Raw genomic sequence first — 22,738 nt, forward strand, 5'->3', positions numbered from 1 at the left:
AAAAAGGCTATGTAAAAACCACACACACACACACACACACACTGACCAAAACTCATATACTCAAAAAACTACGCATGCACGAAAAGTGAAAATCGTGGACTAAAAACGTACTGAAGAAACTAGAAAAAGAAACATTATCTTTTCTAACCATCATCATCATTCAGCCACAGATTCATGCTTGCTTTGCTCATGCCACAAAAAAAAATTAAAACAAATAATAGAGATGCTAACCCCGAGGAATTTCCACAAGTAAAACCGTAGAAAAAAATCTAAAATGCATCCACCCAATTTTCCCCACATTTCGTGTGAAAGCGATCGATCATCTTCTACCTGAACTGAAAGCATTACTTTGTATATATTTATTTTGTATTTCTGTGAGACTGCAAAACTGCCCATTTGATGTTGATGTTTGATGTGCAACCACTTTCTGGTTTTCAATTTCCTCAAGATTATTAAGACTTTACGGATTCTGTTTAGCAACCTTAATGTGCGATAAACTTTATTTGGAGAATCTTAAAATATGTGGAGTGAAAAGCTATATTTTTGGTGAAATTGAGAATGAGAAGAGGTGCGCACACATAACTTCTTCTACTTTTTACGGCTATTTACCATAGTTCTTATTCCGGCTAACCGCCTTCATCGCCACATGAGAGACGTACGTATGCCTGTTTGTTCCCCGTGTCTTACAAGTGAATCTATCTTGCAGATGTCGGAGTGCGTGAAATGGGGCAGCGTGGGCATGAATGCGGGCATGCTGCTGGTGCTCAATAATCGCCAGAAATGCTATTCCCACTCAAAGTAACTAGCAAAAGAAAAAAAAAACCCAACCCAAAGCCACCCCCCATATGCCATACTTCATTTCGATTCGAAAGAAAAGAAATACCTTGCCCAAAAAACCAAACCACAGACCACAGACCACAGAGCGATTTTATACAGCAAACACAAGTATTAAAGTAAATTCGGATGATAAGATAATTTATTGGCTAAGAACGCCAAGGGCAGTGGAAAAAAACCAAATGCAAATATACGTATATAAGTGCAAAAAAAAAATAAAAATAAAATAAAAGAGAGCCAAGAAAATATTCAGATCAGGGCGAGGGCTTTTTGGCAGTATTAAAAATTAAGGTAAAAATTTAATAAAAGAAATAAAAAGTGAAGAAAAGATTAAGATAAAGGTAGAGCAAAGCAGAGCAAGAAACATGGCCCACATCATTAAGTCACAACACAACAAGACACAACAACAATTACCACTACTACTACTACTACACTCCCGCCCATGATTGTATAGCTGTTGCAACTCGAGCTGCAATTTATCAAATACTTTTGTATTTACAATTGTGCATATGACACAGAACGAGAGAGAGAGACACACACACACTGTGAAATTCGAAAAGACTTATTAAATATTTGTTTGTTTTTTTTTTTTGCCCTAATTTTTTGTTTTCATGTGATTAAATACGTATACATATTATTATATTTATACATTGTGAAAATGGCAAGCGAATGCAAGTCAACATTTTTTGTTTTCTTTGTTGTTTAAGCGTAGTTAAGAGATCCACCCAAAGGGGCAGGAAAATCAATCGATGAGAACTCTACGTAGCAGGCATAATTTAGCATTGTAAAAAACAATCAAACATTCGAAATGTTTCGTTATGTATTTAGCTCTACATGACCGATCGACCAATGGACCGAGCGACAAGTAACACAATGACTTAGAAACGAAACAAAAATATATAGAAACGCAACATCAAAGCAAAAACTGCATATTTTTGTATATAGGGAACCGGACGATCTACTCGGACTCTCACATAAATAAACTCAAAGAAGACGCAACCCACAAAAACAGAAACAGAAACAGAGAGAAAATTTACAAAATTACAATGGAAAAACGAAAACGAAATCAGAACGCTAGTTCGTAAGCTTAATATACATTATTACTTATTCTGTTTAAGTTTTGTATTTTTTAAGCAATTTATAAAATATTTATAGTAGTCTTATATACATTTCGACAATGTGGAAAAAAATTCAAATATAAAACGTTTGTAAAATGCTTTATATTGATATTATTATTAAATGTTTACCATCGGATACAACAAAATCTACTTTGTGTCTTTGCTTTAAATGGAATTTTCTTTCGAGAGAAGGAATCGAGTAAATCAAGAAAAGGTAAATATAGAACTTAAACTCGGAACTCAGTTACTGTATTAATAGAGTTTTAATAAAACATTAACGAGCTAATTAATTGTTCACTTCATAGTAATTAAATGGCTCTTCGGCACACACCTTGGCATTGTTAACGATAGTATAGCAATAATAATCAAATAGATAAAATTATCACCTTCAATATTAATTGAACTTCGTTTCTTTTTTATCTTGTTTTTTTTTTTTTCTGTCGCATGAAGATAGGCGCATGTCACCTTAAGCCAACATAACAAAGTCAAGAAATGAATGCCAAAAAAGGTAAAATGTTTACATAAAATCTGACTTTTTCATGCGAAATTATAAACTCTTTGTTTTAAAAATGACTTTGGATATTATTTGATAATATTTGCAAACAGAAGACTTTTTTTTTTTGGAAAGTATTCCACATTTAAACAATGTATGCAAGTAACCACCACCTAAAATCATCTTGAAATTCGAGAAATCTTTGAGGAATCAAACCAATAAAGGGGAAGCAAAAATTTCTTGGAGAACCAATAAGTAAGGTAAGGATCAATGTGGTTAGCAACTCACCTCCCGTAGAAGTCCGAAGAGCACGTCCGTGGAGAGGGATCGCTCGTGGGCCTCGTCCATGATGATGGCCGCGTAGCTGTCCAGTTCCGGATCGCGGAGACTCTCGCGCAGCAGGATGCCGTCCGTCATGTACTTGATCACTGTGCGCTCCGAGGTGCAGTCCTCGAATCGAATGGCATAGCCCACGTCCTCGCCTGAAAAAAGAATATAAATTTGATTTTATGTATGCAGTTTTACAAATCATTTGGAAAACAATATGAAATAAACTTAAGGCTACATAAATCATTTTAAAACAGCGTGAATGGAACATAAATGTTATAAAGGGTTTTCATCCCATTGGAGTTACAGCTCAACTATCAAAGAGACTATACTCCTTCTATAAGAACTACTTAAATATATTCTCAACACTTAGTTAGATAGTATGCCTACCCAGTTGAGTGTCCATCTCGTCAGAGACTCGTTTGGCCACCGACATGGCGGCCACTCGACGCGGCTGCGTGCACCCGATCATGCCCCGCTGGCTGTAGCCGTCCTCGTGGAGATACTGGGTGAGCTGCGTGGTCTTGCCGCTGCCCGTCTCGCCCACGATGATGATCACCGAGTTCTCCCGGATGACGTTGAGCAGCTCCTGCCGCGAGGCGAACACGGGCAGGAATCGCCGCTGCTCCGAAATGGTCTTCTTGCGCGAGAAGTCACTCTTGCCGCCCGTTTCCTGGTCCCGCATGTGATCGGCGAACTTCTGGTCCTTGCGATAGTCGGCCGTATCGTTGTCCTTGTCGAAGCGCGCATCCTCGTCGTCCTGCGGCCGCTGCACACCCATGATGTTGCCCAGCTTGGTGCCGCTTAGCTCCCAGTGCTTCTTCTGCGCCTTGCGTCGCTCCTTCTGCTCGCGATAGGTGCGCACCAGGGCGCTGCCCTTGCGCGCCAGCAGCGCCATGTCCGAGGTGGGATCCTTGACGGGCACCACCGGCTCCGGCTGCTTGGTGAACACAATGCGGCCGTCGAGGAACGGCGGTATGATGTGATGGACCAGCAGGTGCACCCGCTCCAGTGCCTCCTCGTCGAAGTCGTCGTTCACACTGATCGAGGTGACCACGCCCGAGGTGAGCATGCGGTTCCGCTCCCACAGCTCATTATCCCGATTGTTCTGCCGCTGCTGGGCGCTAATGCGTTTCGTTCGCTTCTGCTCCAGCTGCTCCTCGCGCTTGCGGAAGTACTCCGAGTTGGCGCCGCCAAACGGATTGTTCTCGTCGTCGTAGCCCTCGTCGATGTTGTACCACTCGCGGTCCAGGCGCCGCTGCTCCTCCTCCCACAGGTCCAGCGACTCGGGATCCTCGCCCCAGGGCGTGGCGCCACTGCGCTTGCGGTCGTGCGCCCATTGATTATAGCGATGCGCCGGCGTCGGACGCGCCGTGTCATCCTGCCGGTGGCGCCGACTGCCGCTGCTGCTACTGCTGCTCCTCGCCGACCATTCGCCAGCGTGACTGCCATGGCGACGGGGCGTGGGCATGTCCCAATCGGACTTGCGCTGACTGCCCTCGCCATCCTCATCGTCCCAGGAGCTGTTGGATACGCCGTGGCTGCCACCTGGTGTTCCCGGCTCCGAGCGCGGCGTGTGCACACTACGCTCGGATAAGGAGCGATCCCGATCTCGATCCCGATCGCGACTTCGATGCCGGTCGCGTTCGCGTTCCCTGCCTCTGTCTCTTTGGCGACGCCTGTCGCGGTCCCGATCGCGCTCTCTGTCCTGCTCCCTGCGATGATCCCGGTCGCGGTGATCCCGGCTCCTCTCCTCGCCCGAAGTGGTTGTGCTGACCTGGCGACCGCGCTCCCTGTCCCGCTGAATGTGCTCCCGCAGGCGTTCGCGCGCCTTCTCCGAAACGCCGCCGGTGTGCGAGGGCGTCTCGTCTTTGTGCTCGCGCAGCTGGCCGCGCAGCTTTTCGAAGCTCTTGGTGTCCGGTTTCTTGAAGGCGAACTCACTGCTGCTGCCGCTCGAGCCGCCGGATGCGTTGGCTTGGGGCGTGGAACTACCGCCGGCGGCGTCGTCGTACTCGCTGTCCTGGAAGGAGATTAGACGCTCCGCTTGCTCCTTCTCGGCCCGTCGCTTGGCCGCCAGTTTGTCCAGACCGAGTAGAGATCCCTGCGGCACTTTGAAGCCACTTTTCGTTTGCGTTGCGTCCTTGGGCTTCCGGATTACCAGGCCGCCGCGCGTCTCCTGGCCCGAGGTGCCCTCCAGCCGGTGGACGCCGGTCTCGTCGTCGGACATCCTGTTCCGGTGCCTTGGCCAAGTGGATTAGTGTCCTGCTTGCTGCTTTTTTCGCAATTCCTCCTCGTTGCCGCAAAAACGATTCATTCGCGTTGGCGTTGCGCCGCACAGCTGACCACTGAGGCTGCCACCTCGTTGAAATTATGTGGGTGGCAGTGCCGCAGCTCTGGCTATATCGTAGCTAAACGATTCGATCATTGGTTTTTATTACAATTTACTTATATATGTTATATTTATTTATAATTTATAATTTTTACCATATAAAACCTTGTTTAAGTCCTACAACTTTTTTTTTTAGAAGTATATAAAGGTGTTGGTATAAATTGATGTCAGTGCAATTATCTATTGCTTTTCTAAGCGTTGCGACTACCAGACTTCTAAAAAGGGAAGGTAAATTAAAACATACTGGCAACACTTGAATTTGGCGCCCTTGTTGAGCTTTAAAACAAAAACAATTCGCTCACGTTCAATAAACCTTTATTGTCATTAAACGCATTACAAATTCGGTATAATCTATGGTTTTTCCGACACCGTCTTCGAGATCCAGTCAAGATACGGCGGATTGCCATTCTGTATGGGCAGTGAAATGACCTCGGCGACGCTGTACGGATGATTTTCGCGGACAAACTTGCTCAGCTCGTCGATGCGACTGGTGCGCGTCTTTATCATCATCAGATATTCGCTGTCCTCGTTGACCTTGCCCTCCCACAGGTAAATGGACTCGATTTTTGGCACAATATTGACGCAGGCGGCCAGTTTACGTTCGATTATGCTGCGTGCTAGCTTCCTTGCCGATTCGCGATCTGGAGTGGTGACGAAGGCCACCGAACTGCTGCCCGGCTGATAGGACTTCCCAGCTGCTGGCGATTCACCCGCTTGGTCGCTCATCCTGGCAACGGTATTGTATGTCAAACTGGAGGAGATGCAGCTGTTTTGATTGGCAGCGTTGCACAAACTGCTCGAGGCAAACGATGGACGGATTGTGACCGCGGTGACGCTTGCAACGATGAACAGGTTGCGCGCAAACACCCAGCGAAAGGGCAAGAACCTTGCACAGATCCGAAATTGCATTAACCTGCACTTTGTACGGCACAAAAAACCCAAGTTCGGTGCGAATTGCAGATAGCAATAACAAAGCAAAGCAAGACCGGCTACGGCGTTGCCAGACTGCTTTTCCAGTTGCTCATGACCTAGCTATTTTTTAGATATTGTTGGTCTACATCCCTGGGTCCCCTTCACATGATCTAAATTTTTAGAGTTGCCACTCCAAGGGAAATATTAAAAAAAGCCGTTTGAAGGCTTCCGTTACATTAAATCGAAACTTCATTAATTCAAATTTTAGGCATTTTCAATTTGTTTTGTTTTATTTGAATACACATATATAAAATATAAATAGATTTCTAATACTCTGGGAAAAGTGGGCCAAATAAAACAAAAGAGTTGCCTTTTAAAATTCTTTTTTTTTTTTTTTTTTTGTTTATTATTTTAATATTTGTGAAAAATTGAAATAAATCAGCTTTATAAATCAACACCAATCACCGAGTAACATTTAAATGCGAAAATAACTACAGAGCTATAATAAATACAATGAAAAGTAACAGAAACCATCTAACACTTAACATCTATAACTAGTCTCCAGTTCTCCAGCTAGGATTTCCCTTTTATTTACGGCACAAGTCGTGCATTCGCATCCATGACTGAGTGACTTCCCCCGAACTGTCCAGCTGGGTGCGCGGCTGAATCGTCGTCAAAATCTGCCACCAGGATGTCCGGCACCTGCCGACTGCCTCCGCCTCCTTGCCGTCCTCCGTCCATCGCGTGTAGGTGGCTGCTTTCCTGCTTGGTACGGAGTTAGGGCAATCAATTGGATCACATATTCTCCCCGCTACTCACTCTGGGGCTCTCGAGAAGCAGTTCTTGAGCCATCGGATCGGTGGACGACTGACGCGATCGGAGTAATCTTTGCAGGGCATTCGGCAGGCGGGAATTCGAGGACGCCATGCTGTTCGTGGTGAAGGTTTCGTTGCTGCCATGACTGGTTCCCGTACCCGATCCCGATTCCTGGCCGGAATCACCACCGGCCTGGGCACGTTCGTGCTCCAAGAAGGCCTTGGTGCCGCCGAGCGTCGCCAACGGATTCTGGAAATGCAGGGTAATGTTGAGATCCGTGTGGCCGCGCTTCCGGTACTGATAGTACAAGTACCCGAGTCCCGCCACCAAACATCCGCTAATCAGTACAACCAGCGCCATTAGCCAGTGGCTGCCAGACGGCTGTTGCTCCAGTTCCAGGCTGTTCGGCGAACCCACGGCCACCTCGTTGCCGGAGCCATGGGGACACCGTTCGCCCTCGGCCACCACGCGATTGCCGCACATGCACTCGTATCCGTAATCGGCCTGTAGGCACAATCCGTGGCAGTGGGCATGCACGCAAGGATGCGACGCCGGCTGCGGATGGCGCGATCTTCCTGCCACCACAATGTCCTGGGCGTTCAGCACATTCAAGTTGATCTTCTTGCAGGCACGCGTTCCATACAGAGCACACTGCACCGCTTCAATGGAGCCGAGGTTCACGATGTACGCATTGTTCTCGAACACGCTCAATCCTGAGGGATGCATCAACGCATTGGACTTCTGCAGCATTATCTGCGGTCGGCGCAGCGGTCCCATCTTGAACCTATAGCTGATCCTCTCCAGCGTGCGTGTGTGCAGGTCGACGAAGTACAACATCTGCTGATGCGGATCGATGGCCACGGCGGTCATGTAGCTCTCACTCCGCTGCATCAGCATATCCTTGCGACTGCCATCCAACCGGGCCATGTGAATCTCCGAACTCGTCTGGCCAAAGCCCTCCGTGTGTATCGCCAAATAAAAGAGCTTTGCGTGGTAGCCATCCACAGTTAGGTGCTTGATGTGCTTGGGATTCTTCACGTGCAGCACTCTGCCGCACATGCGCGAATCAAAGTTGCAGGCCTGGATCTCCTGACCGGCTGCAGCCACCACATACACATTGCCAGTGGCCCAATCCAGCGAGACTTTCGTGGGAGTAGACAGAGCCAAGGCGCGCACTACGTGCTTCTTTTGCAAATCGAATTGGTATACGATGCTCTCTTCCTCGGCGGAGAAGTAACCCATTTGCCGCTCCATATCCACATCGAAGCCGGAGATCTTCGAATCATTCGCTGACCAGGCAACACTGAGCATCACGGGCTGTTCGCTGAGGTTCCTCACTTCGTTGAAGCTGCTGAAGAGCAGAGTGGCGCCCGCTTGAAGACTCTTGCAGCTGACGCGATCCTGGCGCAGCATGAAGTCCGCATGGCACTGGCATTGATAGCCACCGAGAGTGTTCTCGCACAGCTGGGCACACGGCTGCTGCTCCTGGCACTCGTCAATGTCCGAGCAACTCCTCTGATCCGCGTCCAAGCGATAGCCATCGAAGCAGGAGCACACGGCGCCGGCAGGAGTGGCTCGACACTTGTGCTGGCACACCTGCCGACCGGCTGCGGATCGGCAGGCCGTGGCGCACTGGGGTCCCTCGTCGCGTCCGTTGGAACAGTCCGGAAAGTTGTTGCACACCCGCGACATGTCCACGCACTCGCCATCGTGGCAATCGTACAAATGCGGCCGACAAGCGCGCCTCGAAGTGGCCCACGGTTGAATCTGACTCTGGTTGTGGCTGCCCTTCTCCTGTTCGCAGTTCACCTCATCGCTGCCATCGCTGCAATCCCGTTCGCCGTCGCAGCGGAAGTCCCTGCGGATGCACTGCCCACCGGATCGGCACTTGAACTCGTTGATGTTGCACACGTCGCCGCAATCGGCTTCATCCTCGCCACGCGGACACTCCGCGGTTCCGTTGCATCGAACAGCGGACGGCAGACAGATCTTCAGGTTGCTGGTGCACTGGTACTGATCTTCGGTGCAGGATATATTCACTGCTGATGAACCGGGTCCGCAGTTCAGTTCGTCCGATCGATCGCCGCAATCGTTGTGGCCATCGCACACCAGACTCCGGTCCAAGCACTGACCCAACAGACAGCGGTGCATGTCCGGCGGACAGCTGCGATGGCTGCACTTGTCGTGCTCATCCGATCCGTCGCTGCAGTCGATCCGTCCGTCGCACTCCCAGCTGCCCGCAATGCAGGACCCGCTGCTGCACTGGAACATCCCTGTCTCGCAGGCCGCGGATGCATCACACATCGTCTCGTCGGAGTTGTCGCCGCAGTCGTTGGTGCCATCGCACACCAGACTGGAGTCCACGCACTTTCCATTGTCGCAGGCATGCTGGTGGACATGGCACTTCTTCGTTTTGTCTGTGGAGAGGAAATTAAAGGGGATTGGTTAAGTAAGGCCAGAAGGTTTTATATTATGATGTGTTTTCCATTTCACAAAATTTCAACTATTTTTACCATGGATCTTTTCCAACTTTCTGCAAAGATATACTAAGTGTACGCTCCACTCCCTGTTTGAGTTTTCTGAGTGGACACAATCACTCAGGTTTCTCCGGATTCGCTTACCGAACAACTCGCAGTGCAGCTCGTCCGACTGATCGTGGCAATCCTTCCGCTCGTCGCAGCGACGCTCCTTGTCCACGCACTGATCGCCACTGTGGCAGGCGAACTGCTTGGGCGAGCAGGAAACCTTCGTCTTCCGACGGTGCTCCTCGTCGCAGTCCATCTCATCCGAGTTGTCCACACAATCGCGGCGTCCATTGCAGCGATGCGGCATCGTCAGACATTCGCCGCTGCGGCAACGGAACTCGCAGTCCAAAGCCTCCACACAGGTGCGATTGCCCGCATCCCGATACACAAATCCGGCTGGACACAAGCAGATGGCGTGGATGGGACCTTCGCCCACGCAGATATGGGAACAGCCACCGTTTTGCTGCTGGCAGGGATGCGATTCCCGGCTGACGGGCGAACTGGAGGCCAGCGGAATCCTACGCGGTGCGGCGATGGGAACACTAGGTACAATGGCACCAGGATCACCCTTCGCCTCTATGTCAATCCGCTTGCGCGGACCCATGTTGCTCTTGTGCGTCCAGTAAATCCCCGGTGAGCCTAGTTCGCTCCAGAAAAGATCCTGCTGGACGAGAGCCAAGCTGTACGGCTTCCTCAGTTTCCCCCGGAAGGTTTGCATCTGCGACTGCCTGTAGTCTGAGTAGCTGATCCTGCCCAGATCGCTGTCCGACCAGAAGAGCGTGTGCGTCTCGTAATCGGCGGCCAGCTTGATGTCATCATCGCCCAAATCGTCCTCGAATACGTGCACCTGCTCTCCCTTTCCGCTCAGCGGAATCCTGTCGATGTGCGTGTGCCTTCGAGCCTTCAGCACCACATAAAGATAACCCTCCGCCGGCATGACGCTCAGTCCAATGGGCCACTCTTGACCAGGGAAGAAGCGGATCAGCGCACGATGACGCGTCTGCAGGGAGAGCAGCTCGATCACACCCCGCTCCACGTCCGCCCAGTACAAGTTGCGGCTGAGATGATCGAAGGCCAAGGCGCTCACATTTCCCAGATTCGAGCGCACCAGCACGCTGGTCTCGTGCTCCTCCGGCTGATACTCCAGGATCAGACGCTGATCATTATCCGCTATGATGAGGCTGCCATTGATGCGATTGTAGACCATTTCGTGGATGGAACAGGGAAGCGTGTGCGATTTGCTCACCACATGGCGTCCGAAAGCGGTGTGCTCGATCTCCAGCAGCACTTGTGCCAGACCCACAAACAATCGCTGGCGCTTCTCGGTCAACGTGCAGCGCTGCTGATCCGCCGACAGCACCATTCCCTCCGGACAGGCGCAACTGAAGCCACCGGCATCCGGTTCGGCCAGGAGACAGAGATGGGAGCACCTGGCCTTCGCACAACCATGATCGGAATACGGCTGTTTGGCCGGGTGATAGATGTGCACAGCGTAAATGGTTCGATCCTTGGCCAGAACGCGATGACCCTTGCCGGAGAACTTGTGGCAGGCATGCAGGCTCTTCGTCGCCCAATCCGACCAGTACAGCTGATCCTCGAAGATGGCCAGGCCGTACGGGTGCTTCAGCATCCCATCCAGAACTGTGCGACGACCAGTGCCATCGGGCCGAACCGTTTGCACACTGCCCAACTTGGCGTCCACCCAGTAGATCCTCTGCTGGTGCATATCCAATGCAATGCCATTCGGCCAATGGATATTGTCACTCACAATCGGACGCGATCGACTGCCATCCATGGAGGCACGGCCAATCATGGGCCTGGCACCCCAATCCGTCCAGAACATCAGACCCCGCTGGGGCCACAAGGCCAGGGAACGCGGCTGGTGGACATCCTGCGTGACCAACACGGCACAGTGGAGGCCATCGTTCGAGCACACGGCAATGTGTCGCATTATATTATCGGAAAAGTAAATATTCTGCGTTAGCCAATCCACTGCCAGGTCTTCGGGGGCATCCAATCCGGAGGTGAGTAGGATCTCTGCATGCGAACCATCGTTGTTGGCCTTCACAATGCTCTCCGCCTCGTTTTGGATGTTCGTCCAGTAGATGTGGCTGCCATCGTAGGCCACGCCAATGACCTTGCTCAGATTTCCGGCCACCTGGAAGACATGGTTTCTCACGTTGTCCTCGCGCAGGTGCATTCCCATCACGGTCATTTGGGTGGTGTACAGCAGCAGTGGCTGGTGATCCGCATTGGCGCGACAGGTGCGATTATCGCTGGTTATCAGGTACCCCGCATCACAGACGCATCGATATCCGCCGGAGGTGTTCTCGCAGCTCTGGCTACACAGATCATCCCGCTCCTGGCACTCGTCAATGTCCTCGCACTTGTCCTCGAACTTTGCCTGACGGAATCCCGACGGACAGTGGCACTCCGCTCCACCGGTGGGCATCATCTGGCACTTGGCACCTGGCGGGCACTTCTTCACCGTGCAATCCGGCTTCGATGTGCAGCTCTCCGACTCGTCGCTTCCATCGGAACAGTCGCGGTGGCCATCGCACACTTCAGTCAGCGGGACACAGGCTTCGCGATTGCGACACAGGAATTTTCCCATCTCGGGTTGGCAGAGGTTCGCTGAAGAAAGGAAAGTTTTGTAATTGGTTAATCACTTTAATGCAGAAGTTAATATTTTAGGCATATTATTTGCCTTAACTTACCGCATGCCTTTTCATCGCTTCCATCGCCACAATCATCGACGCCATCGCAAACCCAGTGCTTTCGTCGCAGGCATCTTCCATTGGAGCAGAGATGTCCCTCGGCAGAGGAGCAGGTGGACTCCACCTGCTTGCAGCCGGCCACCTCGTCCGAATTGTCGACACAGTCCTTCCGTCCGTCGCACATGAACTCGATCGGGATGCAGCTGCGGTCCTGCTGACAAGTGAACTCAGTGTCGCTGCAGTTGCGCTTGCGGTGGACGTCTCCGAAACGGAATCCCGAGCGGACCGGGCAGTTGAGCTCATCCTCGCCGCCGGGACAGTTGTCGATGCCGTTGCACATTAGTTCCGCTGCCAGGCAGGCTCCGTGTGGCTGGGCACACGGGAACCAATGAGGCGGTCGGCACAGTTTGTAGTCTTTATATTAGATATGGAATGAAAATATATATAATTTAATAATTTTATTTTATGTTTTTGGATGTTTTGCAATAGCTAAGTTTTAAACATACATACATACATAACCGCTTTCAAGGGTTATAAGATTTCCTTAAGTTCCACTCACCGCAGTCCAGTTCATCCGAGCCGTCCTTGCAGTCTCCGCGTCCGTCGCACATCTTCGCCTGTAAGATGCAGCCGTCGTCTCTGCACCGGAATTGTCCAACATCGCACCGCGTGTCCGCTGATCCCGGCGTGCCGGCAGCAGTCGCACCGCAAAGGAGAACAAGGACAAAAAGTCGGAGCAGCGGGATAATGGCCACGTGGCGCGCAGCAGCTCTACGGGATGCGAATCCATTGGTGGGATCGTTTTTCAGGCGATTTCCTGGATCTCCGCTGCAATGGCGAGCGCGTGTTTGCGAGGTTAGGTTGAATCCTCGCCGGCCGACGTTCATCTTCGGGCTCTCTGCTCGGTTCCTTCTCTTTCCGGTGGGCACCTGGTGCTCCGCCACACACATTCAACACAAAACACACAACTTGAATAGACAATTATTAATTGAAATAGCGAAAAAACAACAAAGTAACAAGAACAAGGAAATACGGCTTGCAGCTTTGAAAGCCGAAAACGAATTGAACGAGGAAACCGTTCTGTTCCAGTGGATTAAGCCAGTCGTCGGGCTTTGGAAAAGCACCGTTAACTTCGAGTGACCAGAGGGACTAGACAAGAAAACACCACTAAGGTTGGGCAGGAAAAAGGGTTACTTGTAATTGGTATTTAAAGAAGAAAAGCAAACATTTAAAACAATTAACAGCATATTTTTCGAAGTGTATGCCAAATACCGCACCCGGGTGGCAACGTCCAGCGATCGGGGTACTACCCATTCCAAAACTCGACCATCACATATCAAATCATGGATCGCAAAAGGATTGCACCAAATACAGAGTGATTAATTAGCTGGCTATGATGTCAGCGTGTGTCTAGAAATCTCGAAGCGCGTCGCTGCAGTGGGAAACCGCGGGACCCAAAACAGAAACATCTGCCCATTCCGATGACCCATTGCAACAATTAATAACGGTTATGCCGCAAGATTTATGAGCGACGACATATAAACAAGACCAAAGCGCTTTAGCCGTCGACCGCGAAATGTCATAAAAAATCAGAGACAAAACCCGAATTGCTTAGAAACCAGAAGAGCACTCACAAATTGTATAATTAAGGAAAAGAGCGAGTGCGACTTCACACGCCGTAGGGGGCGTGCCGCACTCGTAAAAATAAAAACTAACGCAAAGCCAAACCCAAACTTGGGAATGCACTCAGAGAAAAATGTAGCAAGTTTTTCGATCAGGTCAATATAGCTTATGAGAAAACAGCAGCTCAAATTTTACTAAATGAATTGCAAAGTTCAAATGAAGAAATTATAAATACAAATATAAAACAGAAGCGATTATTGTGCTAGATGACGCATATTGCTATTACAATTAATTAAATTAATTTAAAAATGAAAGGTAAATCTACTATTTATATCGTATTTCAATAACTTTAAAAGAATTTCCTTTCAGTGCATACACTCTATAAGGCACAGCTCGGCGAACGTGGTTTTTCCACGGCCAGACAATTTCGGGGCTTCTCCGCTGGATGAGTCCGAGTCGTGGGATATCGAACGAGCGGCGATGACAACCGAACATGACGAACTTTTCAAAGTTAGCCAGCTGCTGGGACTCTTCTGTCCGGTTGCCCGTTGAATAATGGGCCCTGTCCGCCGACATGTCCGCGTCAAGGCGTTAAAATCAGTTGTAAGGTATTTGGGTGCACAGCGAGCGATTCGCGCTTAGAAGCGTATAAAAACTAGAGCCGGCCGCTGGATTAGCAACAGTTGATCGTCGGCTTCCATTCGGTGCATACAGCTAATAGAAACCTAATCCTTCTCAGGACTTTACGAACCTAATCCCAAATCATTCTCAAAATGGTAAGAAATAATAAAGCGTAGTTACCTATTTCATGGATACATATTACCATTTATTTTTTGTCTTTTAATATTTATCTAATATGTACTACATTTTCTAATTTATTTTTTAAAATTTTCAGAACTCCCTCGCCATCCTCGCAATCTTCGCCGCCTCCTTGGCTTTCTGTGCCGGCGATGTGTCGCACTTGTCGCGCAGCTACCTGCCACCCCTGAGCGGTGGCTACTCCGGCTACTCCTCCGGATACTCCTCGTATCCGTCGTACTCGAGTGGATCCGGATACTACTCGGGCGGCGGCAGCTATGCCTCGCCGATCGTCTCGTCCAGCTACAGGAGCTATGCGGTGCCGCAGTACACCACCTACACCTCGCCCTCTCGCACCTACTTGCCAGCGGATACCGGCTACTCCGGATACTCGGGCTACTCCGGCTACTCTGGCCTGGACACCAAGTACGGCAGCAACGGCGGCTACGTCTACTAGGCCAAGTACCCATGAAATGGAGGCCCTAACTGAGAGGCAACAATGGAGCAAGCGGACAACTATATTCCCCTATTTTTTTTTCCTTGGCTAAGCAATTTTTTTTGTGCAATTTATGGTTACTAAACTTTTTCGAGTGCTTAATATTGATTAACATACATTTCAATTTGTTTTTTAATTTTGGTGGAATGTTTTCAATATGATACACCTACTAGGCGTTTCTGTTTGCCTGGTATCTGCCATAAAGAATCATACCTCTTTTAGCCACTCCTTATGAGGATATTCTATAAACCACTCATCATTTTCAATAAAGCCCCAATCTAATAAAAAACATTTTATTTACATTTATTTTTATTATAGCAGATAATTTTAAATCAATTCGATACTTAATAATATGTTAAAATCTATAATGTAATATCCTACATTTGAAAGATATCTCTAAAGAAACACAAACCCTTAATAATTATAAATCTTAATTATAAATCGCTCCTCCAAGACGAATAATTGTCTGCTGCTCCTCGAACAATCTCCGAACGTGGTTCCACTGCTCTCGTTGATCAATGGGTAGATGGGTTAATGGGTAGAGCAGCCAGAAAATAGAATTGAATATGTTATGGTTTCATAAAAAATAAATGGATTTGAGAAATGCCCATAACTTTTTGATTGATCTCTTATTTTGAAGTGGCATACCTCAAAAAGTTATGTGATTTAATTCTTTAACAAACTGCATCATTAGTTAATTTTTTTATTTTTGGTCGATTTTTTTCAATTCCAGAACTTAAAATTGTACAAATTTTTTTTAAGAAGTCAGATTTTAACGTAAAATACCTTCTAAAAAAACTACATACTTCTGAATTACCTTTGGGAAAGTATTTTTGCTTTTCCAGTTCCTTAACAAAAAGATCAGAGTGAATTGCATTCTTAACTTTATTTCGTTCGATAAAAAAAAAAAATTGTAGAAATTGTTGTTCGATTGATATGTTTGTTGTTGAGATCCTTTTAATGCTTCAGGCGGTATTCGTAGCCGCCGTTCGAAGCGTAGGAACCGGATTTATGTCCCGATCCGTAGCCAGATCGCAGACCCGATCCTTGAACAGAACCGTGACTGTAACTGGATCCAGAGGCGGAAGAAGAAGCAGATCCATATCCACCATAGCCAGATCCGTGGCTAGCTCCTGCGTAACCCTGGCTGGATCCCTGGCTGGAGCCCGAGTAACTCACATGGGAGACAGCTGGGGCGGCATAGGTCTTCCTGGAAGCCACCGGAGCCGAGTAGGAAGCCACTGGAGCGGCGTAGGATCCATGGGACACAGCTGGAGCGGAGTAGGATGATCCAACGGAGCTGTAGCTTGACTGCGAAGCAGCTGGAGCCAGATATTGCCGGGAAGGAGCTGCCACAGGAGCGGAGTAACTGGTATGGGTGTAAGAAGCAGCAGGAGCGGAGTAGGAACCACGAGAAGCTCCGCCAGAGGAGTACGATCCATGGGAAACTGCGGGTGCGGAGTAGCTCTTGTGGGAAACCACGGGAGCGGAGTAACTGCTATGGGAAACGGCAGCGGGAGCTAAGTACTTCCTGGAGGGAGCGGCCACAGGAGCAGAGTAGCTGGTGTGCGAGGCAGCGGAGTAGGATCCATGGGATGCAGCAGGAGCTGAGTAGGATCCCGAGGAGTACGATCCATGGGATGCAGCAGGAGCGGAGTAAGATCCGTGGGAAACAGATCCAGCGGAGTACGATCCTTGGGAAACCGATGGAGCAGCGTAAGATCCATGAGATACAGATGGAGCAGCGTAAGATCCATGAGATACAGAAGGAGCTGCATAAGATCCATGGGATGCAGCTGATCCCGAGTGGGAGGAACCTCCCGAGCTGTAGCTACTCTGGCTGGCAGCTGGAGCCAAGTACTGCCTGGAAGGAGCCGCCACGGGTTGAACCCTTCGGGCGTAAGTGGCCGCCGGAGCTGCATAAGATCCCGAGGAACTCGAAGCCGCCGCACTATATCCACTCTGGACACCCACCTTCGGTGGCAAGTAGGTGTTACTCAGGGGGGTTACCAGACCCACGGAGGCCAAGGCCAAAATCACAACAGCAAAGGAGCGCTAAAAAGAAAAAAATCGAGGTGAATCTTAAGTTAAGTCATCATCCCGAAGACCACTTACCATTCTTAAAGGGATTCTCGGCTTATGGGCTTTTCTAGCTGCTGTTTCAGCGTTGTGGGAATTGGAACTGATGCCACAGTCGCCGCGAGCCAACACTTTTATAGGAAACCTCGAACAATGGGTGTGCAGGTACAAATCTTCCAATCCCCCAAAGAAGCACACGCAAAAAGTGGAGAGCAAAAAAAAAAAAAAAAAAAAAAACAATCACAGAGCTGAAGCGCAAAAAATAAAGCAATGCTATTAGAACGCAATGGAATGGGGCGGCAAGAGTTTCTGGTGTTGATGATCGTAGTTTCGGTGGCTGCTGTTGATTAAACGCACACTTAACTACATCACATTAGTTCCGAAGAAATACTTAACAGAAGTGCCAAGCTACTACTTTTATTTCCCAGCTTTAGTTAGTGGCTTTTAGCTTGCCAAATTAGTAATGATACAATGGGACATTAAATTTACATAACTCCCACGCTTAAGTTCTTTTCTACAAAAAGAATAAGAATAAAGACCTTAGTCGAAAGAATAATTTGTGAAACGAAAAATATAATATATTAAATTAAAGTCGTACAACTAGAATACAGAAAAACTGTTTAATGTTAAAATTGAATTCCCTTAAATCCCTAAAAATTGTTCGAGTTGAGGGAATTCATTGCATATTTAATATTACCTCATAAATATGGTTCCTTGACTAAATTTTGTTCCTGACGTTAAAGTTGAAACCCTGTTGATTAGTGCCAATAAAGAATGGCGCGATTGGAGGATGTCGTAGAGTCTATTTATTTGTCCGTTTATTTTTAGCCCTGTCCATTTCGGAAGTCGCCGAAGGTAATTAATGATGCGCTCTGCCGCGGGTGAGAAGTTCGCGGGTTCGTGAGCCCGGTAATCCAAGCCAATCCAAATCCAAATCCAAAAAAGAAAAAAAGAGTAAAGAGTAAAAAAGCGGAGAGACTGAGGATCGAATTGGAATAGATTGGATTCGAATTCAGAGCCCCCATGCACTGACAGCCCGCTTCGAATGGCATCGATTACTCACCGCACACATTAATTATAATCCACACACATCGCTTAATGGCTTAATGGTCAGGCACCTTTTTGCTTGTACTCGCTGTGTTTATGTCTTTTGCGTGCGTTTATATAATTAAAACAAAATGCTGAGAGCCGAGGAATTAACAACAAACAAAAAACAAGGCGATGAGTTTATGGTGGATGTTAAAAATACCCTTGTAAGTCCATTGGGTCAATTTGCATAAAATTGTCAAAGTCATTCGCCGCATTTTATTGTTCAACAATTTATTGTCATAACTGTTTAGGAAACGAAGCTGCTATCATAAGCAATAAATTTACTACCTGTTTATTTTGGCAAAGAAAAGTAATTTCAATACGATTTTGTGGAATAGAAAATATTAAACATTTTGAAGATATTATAATTATAACCTTCCTTCCTAGATTTGTATATCTAATGACAGATATTCTTCTCTAAAAGTTAGTATACCCATTTCTTGTAGAGCACAACAAGAAAACAAAATCACACTAATTAAAGTTTGTCTACGAGATGCGTACTTGAGTTAGGTGAATAGTTTTGGAAGTTCATTTTGGACCGAAGATCGGTTGAATGGAGTTATCTTTTAGCAGATCAGTTTGTCTTCAGATGTCTTCCAATCTAATTCGATTGTGTTTGCAGATAAAATGTTCTTCAAATCAATGCTAAATAAATCCGCAAAGTAGTTTATTGAGTGTTGAAAACTCGGGAAATGTGTTGCTTTTTTTATATAAATATATTTTTTTTTTGTGGAAATTAAATTGGTTTGTGCAAAAAGTTTTCCTTTTAACATTTCCTTAAATGAAATAAAAATTGGTAAAAACACAAAATAAATTAAAAAAGTATTTATTACAATTAATAAAGCTTATCTTTTATAAAGCACCAAAATATAAAAAAAAATGTATCTGGTTTTCACCACTAATGTATTTTATGTTGATAATACCACATCGCGTTTTAAACATATATAAAATGCACTTGAAACTACTTCTACTTCCTTAGTCTGGTTTCCTGGGCCAGTTCCTTGGCATATGCCACAAATAGGATGTTATGCTTGCTGGTCACCGGCTTTCCATCGTCCTGATCGTGTCGCACCTGAAGGGAATCCGAATCCAGAGTGACAGAGCCAACCAACTGACCAGGTTTCAGATAATAGTTCTGCCCCAGCGAAGTGGGTCGGTGCTCGGTGATGAACTCGTATCTCATGGGTTCCAACTCCTCGATGATGAGTTTCGGTCGAGTGGTGGTGACCTCCGAGTCCGTTGCCATATAAGTTACTGGATTGGCGCCAGTTAATGTAAGCAGGGCCAAAGCAAAGGTGAATATGTAACCCTTTTTCGACATGACTTATGTTATGCAATGTAACGCTGTAAATCCGAAAACCGATTCCTGCGGCTGGCAATTCCTCAATGCGATTCTTGACCGCCCAGCGGCATTCTTTTATATCCTGAGCTGGAAGTCCGGAGCCTCCAGGAAGAGCTCTCTCCAGCAGAATGGCCTGATTCTTGGCCGCTCTCCTCTTCATCGCCTTTCGATTGTTTTTGTCTCAGTTCGACAATTTCGCCTTGCCTTGCTTTGGGCATAACAAGTTTTTGGACATTAACCCGATTTCGATTTCGCACTAAGCGATACAATTTATAAATGTATGCATGCTTACACATATGTGTATGAATATATATGTATATATGGATATCGGGTGTATATAATGCACACACGCCACTTTGGTCCATTCACAAGAGAAACGGCAGAGGCAGTGGAAAAGGCAAACAGAAATGCAAATTCGGATATACTGCCATTTGGGCATATATATATCCGTATAGGGACGGTATAGAGTGGGACTCGCCTGACGACAGACATAAATATAAATTCACGATGCCAGTTGCACGATCTCGCCGATTGGATCCGTATAATTAATAAGCTCTGCTTTTAATGGCAAATAAATGTTTGCCATCCCCTCCTCTTATTTATCATTTCGCTCGATATTCGTATTTATGACTTCTTGATTTGCCGCAATAGTTTAAAAACTTGTATAACACTTGGCTAGCACATTTTCATGGGTTTCTCTGAAAAGTGGCAATCGCAAACTGACGACTGCATTTAAGGTTTTGGGACCGTTGACTGTTTAATTGGCTGTGATGTTGCGATTTTATGACGCTTTTTATCGGATTTAAAGGAGCCAATCTGAAATGAAAGCGGCTTTGTTTAATGGTTATGTGTCTCCTCAAAGGTAAAAAATGCAAACAATAACAAAAGTTTAACAATGCAATAATTGGAAGCTGTGCTATAAACTTTAAGGCTGAAAGATCAGCGAAGTTGTATGTATAACAACAATCTATAAACACGTTTTTATAAATTTTTAACCAGGTTAGAAAATAGATTAAAAAAACGGAAAAAAAGGGAAAGTGGAATCAACTTGAATTATAATGAAATAATTATAACTATAAGAATTATAAGATTATTTTTAATAATCCGAATTGGATAAGGTCTTGGAACTTGTAACTTGTACTTAAATTGTCGTCCACTTAATAATCTTTGCAGTAAAAAAAACGCCATTTAATCAGCATACTAATAATTAAATATAATAATGGATTCGTCATCTTGATAACTAAATCGGTTACCAAATCAGAATACAATGTGCATTCTATACAACAAAATTTGCGGTTTTGAAAGAATCAAATATTTACCTTTGTTCAATCCCGGTTTTATGCAAAAACGATTAAATCTCTTGGGAATTACCTCATGACTAGAATCTTAGAACTGGCCAAACCAGAAAAATTATTAAATTTTACAGCCAACTAGGCTTTGGGATACCAAATGGAATCAGGCAGCGAATCTTTGCCTCTTGATTGTTTGATTTGTATGACAATAACCTTACCATATAACTTGTTTAATAATAATAGATTAGATTTCTTTGTTTTTAGCACATTACATTCGATTTATTGTAGGAAAAAAAAAGGTTTTTGTCGTATGATTAGCTTCGTTTTGGGATGCAGTCTTTAGTAGACGTATCCACCGTTGGAGCCGTAGACGGTGCCGGAGGATCCCGACGATCCGGAGTAGCTGCTGCTCACCACCGAGGGGGCCGAGTAGCTGGAGTAGGTCTTGGCCACCACGGGAGCGGTGTAGCTGGACACAGCTGGTGCGGAGTAGGTGGACACGGCTGGGGCGGAGTAGGTCTTCACAACAGCGGGAGCGGTGTAGGAGGAGACAGCGGGAGCGGTGTAGGTCTTGGCGGTGTAGGAGGACACAGCCGGGGCGGAGTAGCTGGACACAGCGGGAGCGGTGTAGGACTTGACCACAGCGGGAGCGGTGTAGGCCTGGGTGTAGGAGGACACAGCTGGAGCGGAGTAGCTCTTGACCACAGCCGGAGCGGTGTAGGTCTTGGCTACCACGGGGGCGGTGTAGGTCTTCACTACGGCGGGTGCGGTGTAGGTCTTGGCTACCACGGGAGCGGTGTAAGTCTTAGTCACAGCAGGAGCGGAGTAGGAGGACACGGCAGGAGCGGAGTAGCTCTTCACCACAGCGGGAGCGGTGTAGGACTTAACCACAGCGGGAGCGGTGTAGCTGGACACAGATGGAGCGGAGTAGGTCTTCACCACAGCGGGAGCAGTGTAGGTCTGGCTGTAGCCGGACACAGCGGGAGCGGAGTAGCTCTTCACGACGGCAGGAGCGGAGTAGGAGGACACAGCCGGGGCAGTGTAGGTCTTGGTGGCCACGGGAGCCACGTAGGAGGCAGCGGGCTGCTCGTAGGTCTCCTCGGCAGCGGCTTCGACAGTCTCGGCGGCGTAGGAAGCGGTCTCCTCAGCTGGGGCGGCATAGGACTCGCTGTTGTAGGAGGCAGCTGGGGCGGAGTAGGACTCGCTCTCGTAGGTGGTGGCGGCGGCAGGAGCCTCATAGGTCTCCGAAGCGGCGGCCTCAACGGGAGCGGCCTGGTAGGACTCGTAGCTGGTGGAGGCAGCTCCGGAGTGGGGAGGCAGGTAGGTGTTGGCCAAGTGGCTGACATCGGCCGAAGCCAGAGCCAAAAGGGCAAGCGAAAGGACAGCGAAGAATTTCTAAAAAATTATAGAACAAATTTACAAAGTTAGGAAAATATATACAACAAAAAACGATTTAAAGATTTCGCGAAAAGGAAACTGTACTCCCAGTTAGAGGTGTCTCATCCAAAGCTTACCATGTTGCTGGGACCGAAGTTGTGAGAACACTAGTACCTTGTCCACAATCAGGCAACCTATTTATAGTCGAGGCAAAAAAATGTCGGGCCAACTTGATACACGAATGTCAAAAGGCGCTACGAAAACCAGAACAAACGCACACCGAAAAGCCAAACAAACTATATCGTTTATACCTTTTAAACCAGCCATCGACAAATAAAAGAGCAATAATAATGAAGCATTTCGTCCGCGAAGCTCATTAGCCGCCCATAATATTCCGACTTTTCACCGTTTCCACTCCCCTAACGATTCTCATTCTAAGCTCGAGCTCCAATCTGAATCAGAATCCGATTCTGTGGCTTGCGAATCCGAGATGATGATGTTGATAATGGGG

At 47.4% G+C, this 22,738-nt stretch overlaps 8 protein-coding genes across 8 annotated transcripts in view; 2 read left to right on the forward strand and 6 right to left on the reverse strand.

Annotated features, from left to right (window-relative positions):
* The window catches only part of LOC108097586, a 7,681-nt gene extending 5,583 nt beyond the window's left edge, over window positions 1-2,098 (forward strand). The window contains exon 4 of the mRNA XM_017199975.2: window positions 707-2,098. Within this exon, the coding sequence (XP_017055464.1) occupies window positions 707-802 (96 nt within the window). The 3' untranslated portion in view covers window positions 803-2,098. The remainder of the gene's footprint in view (window positions 1-706) is intronic.
* LOC108097584 (pre-mRNA-splicing factor ATP-dependent RNA helicase PRP16) overlaps window positions 1-5,120 on the reverse strand; it is a 26,923-nt gene extending 21,803 nt beyond the window's left edge. The window contains exons 1-2 of the mRNA XM_017199973.2: window positions 3,163-5,120; window positions 2,734-2,927 (exon numbers count right to left, since the gene is read on the reverse strand). Coding sequence (XP_017055462.1) covers window positions 2,734-2,927; window positions 3,163-4,999 — 2,031 coding nt within the window. The 5' untranslated portion in view covers window positions 5,000-5,120. The remainder of the gene's footprint in view (window positions 1-2,733; window positions 2,928-3,162) is intronic.
* Window positions 5,121-5,459: 339 nt separating this feature from the next.
* On the reverse strand, window positions 5,460-6,147 carry LOC108097449 (protein CutA homolog). The gene has a single exon (XM_017199721.1). The coding sequence runs from the start codon at window positions 6,068-6,070 to the stop codon at window positions 5,513-5,515; it is 558 nt and encodes a 185-aa protein (XP_017055210.1). The 5' UTR covers window positions 6,071-6,147; the 3' UTR covers window positions 5,460-5,512.
* Window positions 6,148-6,439: 292 nt separating this feature from the next.
* On the reverse strand, window positions 6,440-13,244 carry LOC108097664 (putative vitellogenin receptor). Its single transcript, XM_017200111.2, has 5 exons — window positions 12,691-13,244; window positions 12,132-12,545; window positions 9,511-12,048; window positions 6,893-9,306; window positions 6,440-6,835 (listed from the first exon to the last, which is right to left on the reverse strand). The coding sequence occupies exons 1-5, from the start codon at window positions 13,079-13,081 to the stop codon at window positions 6,665-6,667; spliced, it is 5,928 nt and encodes a 1,975-aa protein (XP_017055600.1). The 5' UTR covers window positions 13,082-13,244; the 3' UTR covers window positions 6,440-6,664.
* A 150-nt stretch (window positions 13,245-13,394) lies between these two features.
* LOC108097425 (prisilkin-39) lies at window positions 13,395-15,160 on the forward strand. The gene is made up of 3 exons (XM_017199693.2): window positions 13,395-14,069; window positions 14,124-14,530; window positions 14,650-15,160. The coding sequence occupies exons 2-3, from the start codon at window positions 14,528-14,530 to the stop codon at window positions 15,007-15,009; spliced, it is 363 nt and encodes a 120-aa protein (XP_017055182.1). The 5' UTR covers window positions 13,395-14,069; window positions 14,124-14,527; the 3' UTR covers window positions 15,010-15,160.
* Window positions 15,161-15,979: 819 nt separating this feature from the next.
* On the reverse strand, window positions 15,980-17,215 carry LOC108097429 (hornerin). The gene is made up of 2 exons (XM_017199700.1): window positions 17,164-17,215; window positions 15,980-17,103 (listed from the first exon to the last, which is right to left on the reverse strand). Exons 1-2 carry the CDS (start codon window positions 17,164-17,166, stop codon window positions 16,006-16,008), a joined length of 1,101 nt encoding a protein of 366 aa, XP_017055189.1. The 5' UTR covers window positions 17,167-17,215; the 3' UTR covers window positions 15,980-16,005.
* Window positions 17,216-19,183: 1,968 nt separating this feature from the next.
* On the reverse strand, window positions 19,184-19,537 carry LOC108097397. Its single transcript, XM_017199653.1, has one exon. The coding sequence runs from the start codon at window positions 19,535-19,537 to the stop codon at window positions 19,184-19,186; it is 354 nt and encodes a 117-aa protein (XP_017055142.1).
* Window positions 19,538-21,120: 1,583 nt separating this feature from the next.
* Window positions 21,121-22,402, reverse strand: LOC108097432 (pupal cuticle protein G1A). Its single transcript, XM_017199701.1, has 2 exons — window positions 22,365-22,402; window positions 21,121-22,245 (listed from the first exon to the last, which is right to left on the reverse strand). Exons 1-2 carry the CDS (start codon window positions 22,365-22,367, stop codon window positions 21,190-21,192), a joined length of 1,059 nt encoding a protein of 352 aa, XP_017055190.1. The 5' UTR covers window positions 22,368-22,402; the 3' UTR covers window positions 21,121-21,189.
* Between the last annotated feature and the right edge of the window lie 336 nt (window positions 22,403-22,738).

The sequence above is a fragment of the Drosophila ficusphila genome, unplaced genomic scaffold (genome assembly GCF_018152265.1).
Source record: "Drosophila ficusphila isolate 14025-0441.05 unplaced genomic scaffold, ASM1815226v1 contig_197, whole genome shotgun sequence".
Classification (NCBI taxonomy): Eukaryota; Metazoa; Arthropoda; class Insecta; order Diptera; family Drosophilidae; genus Drosophila; species Drosophila ficusphila.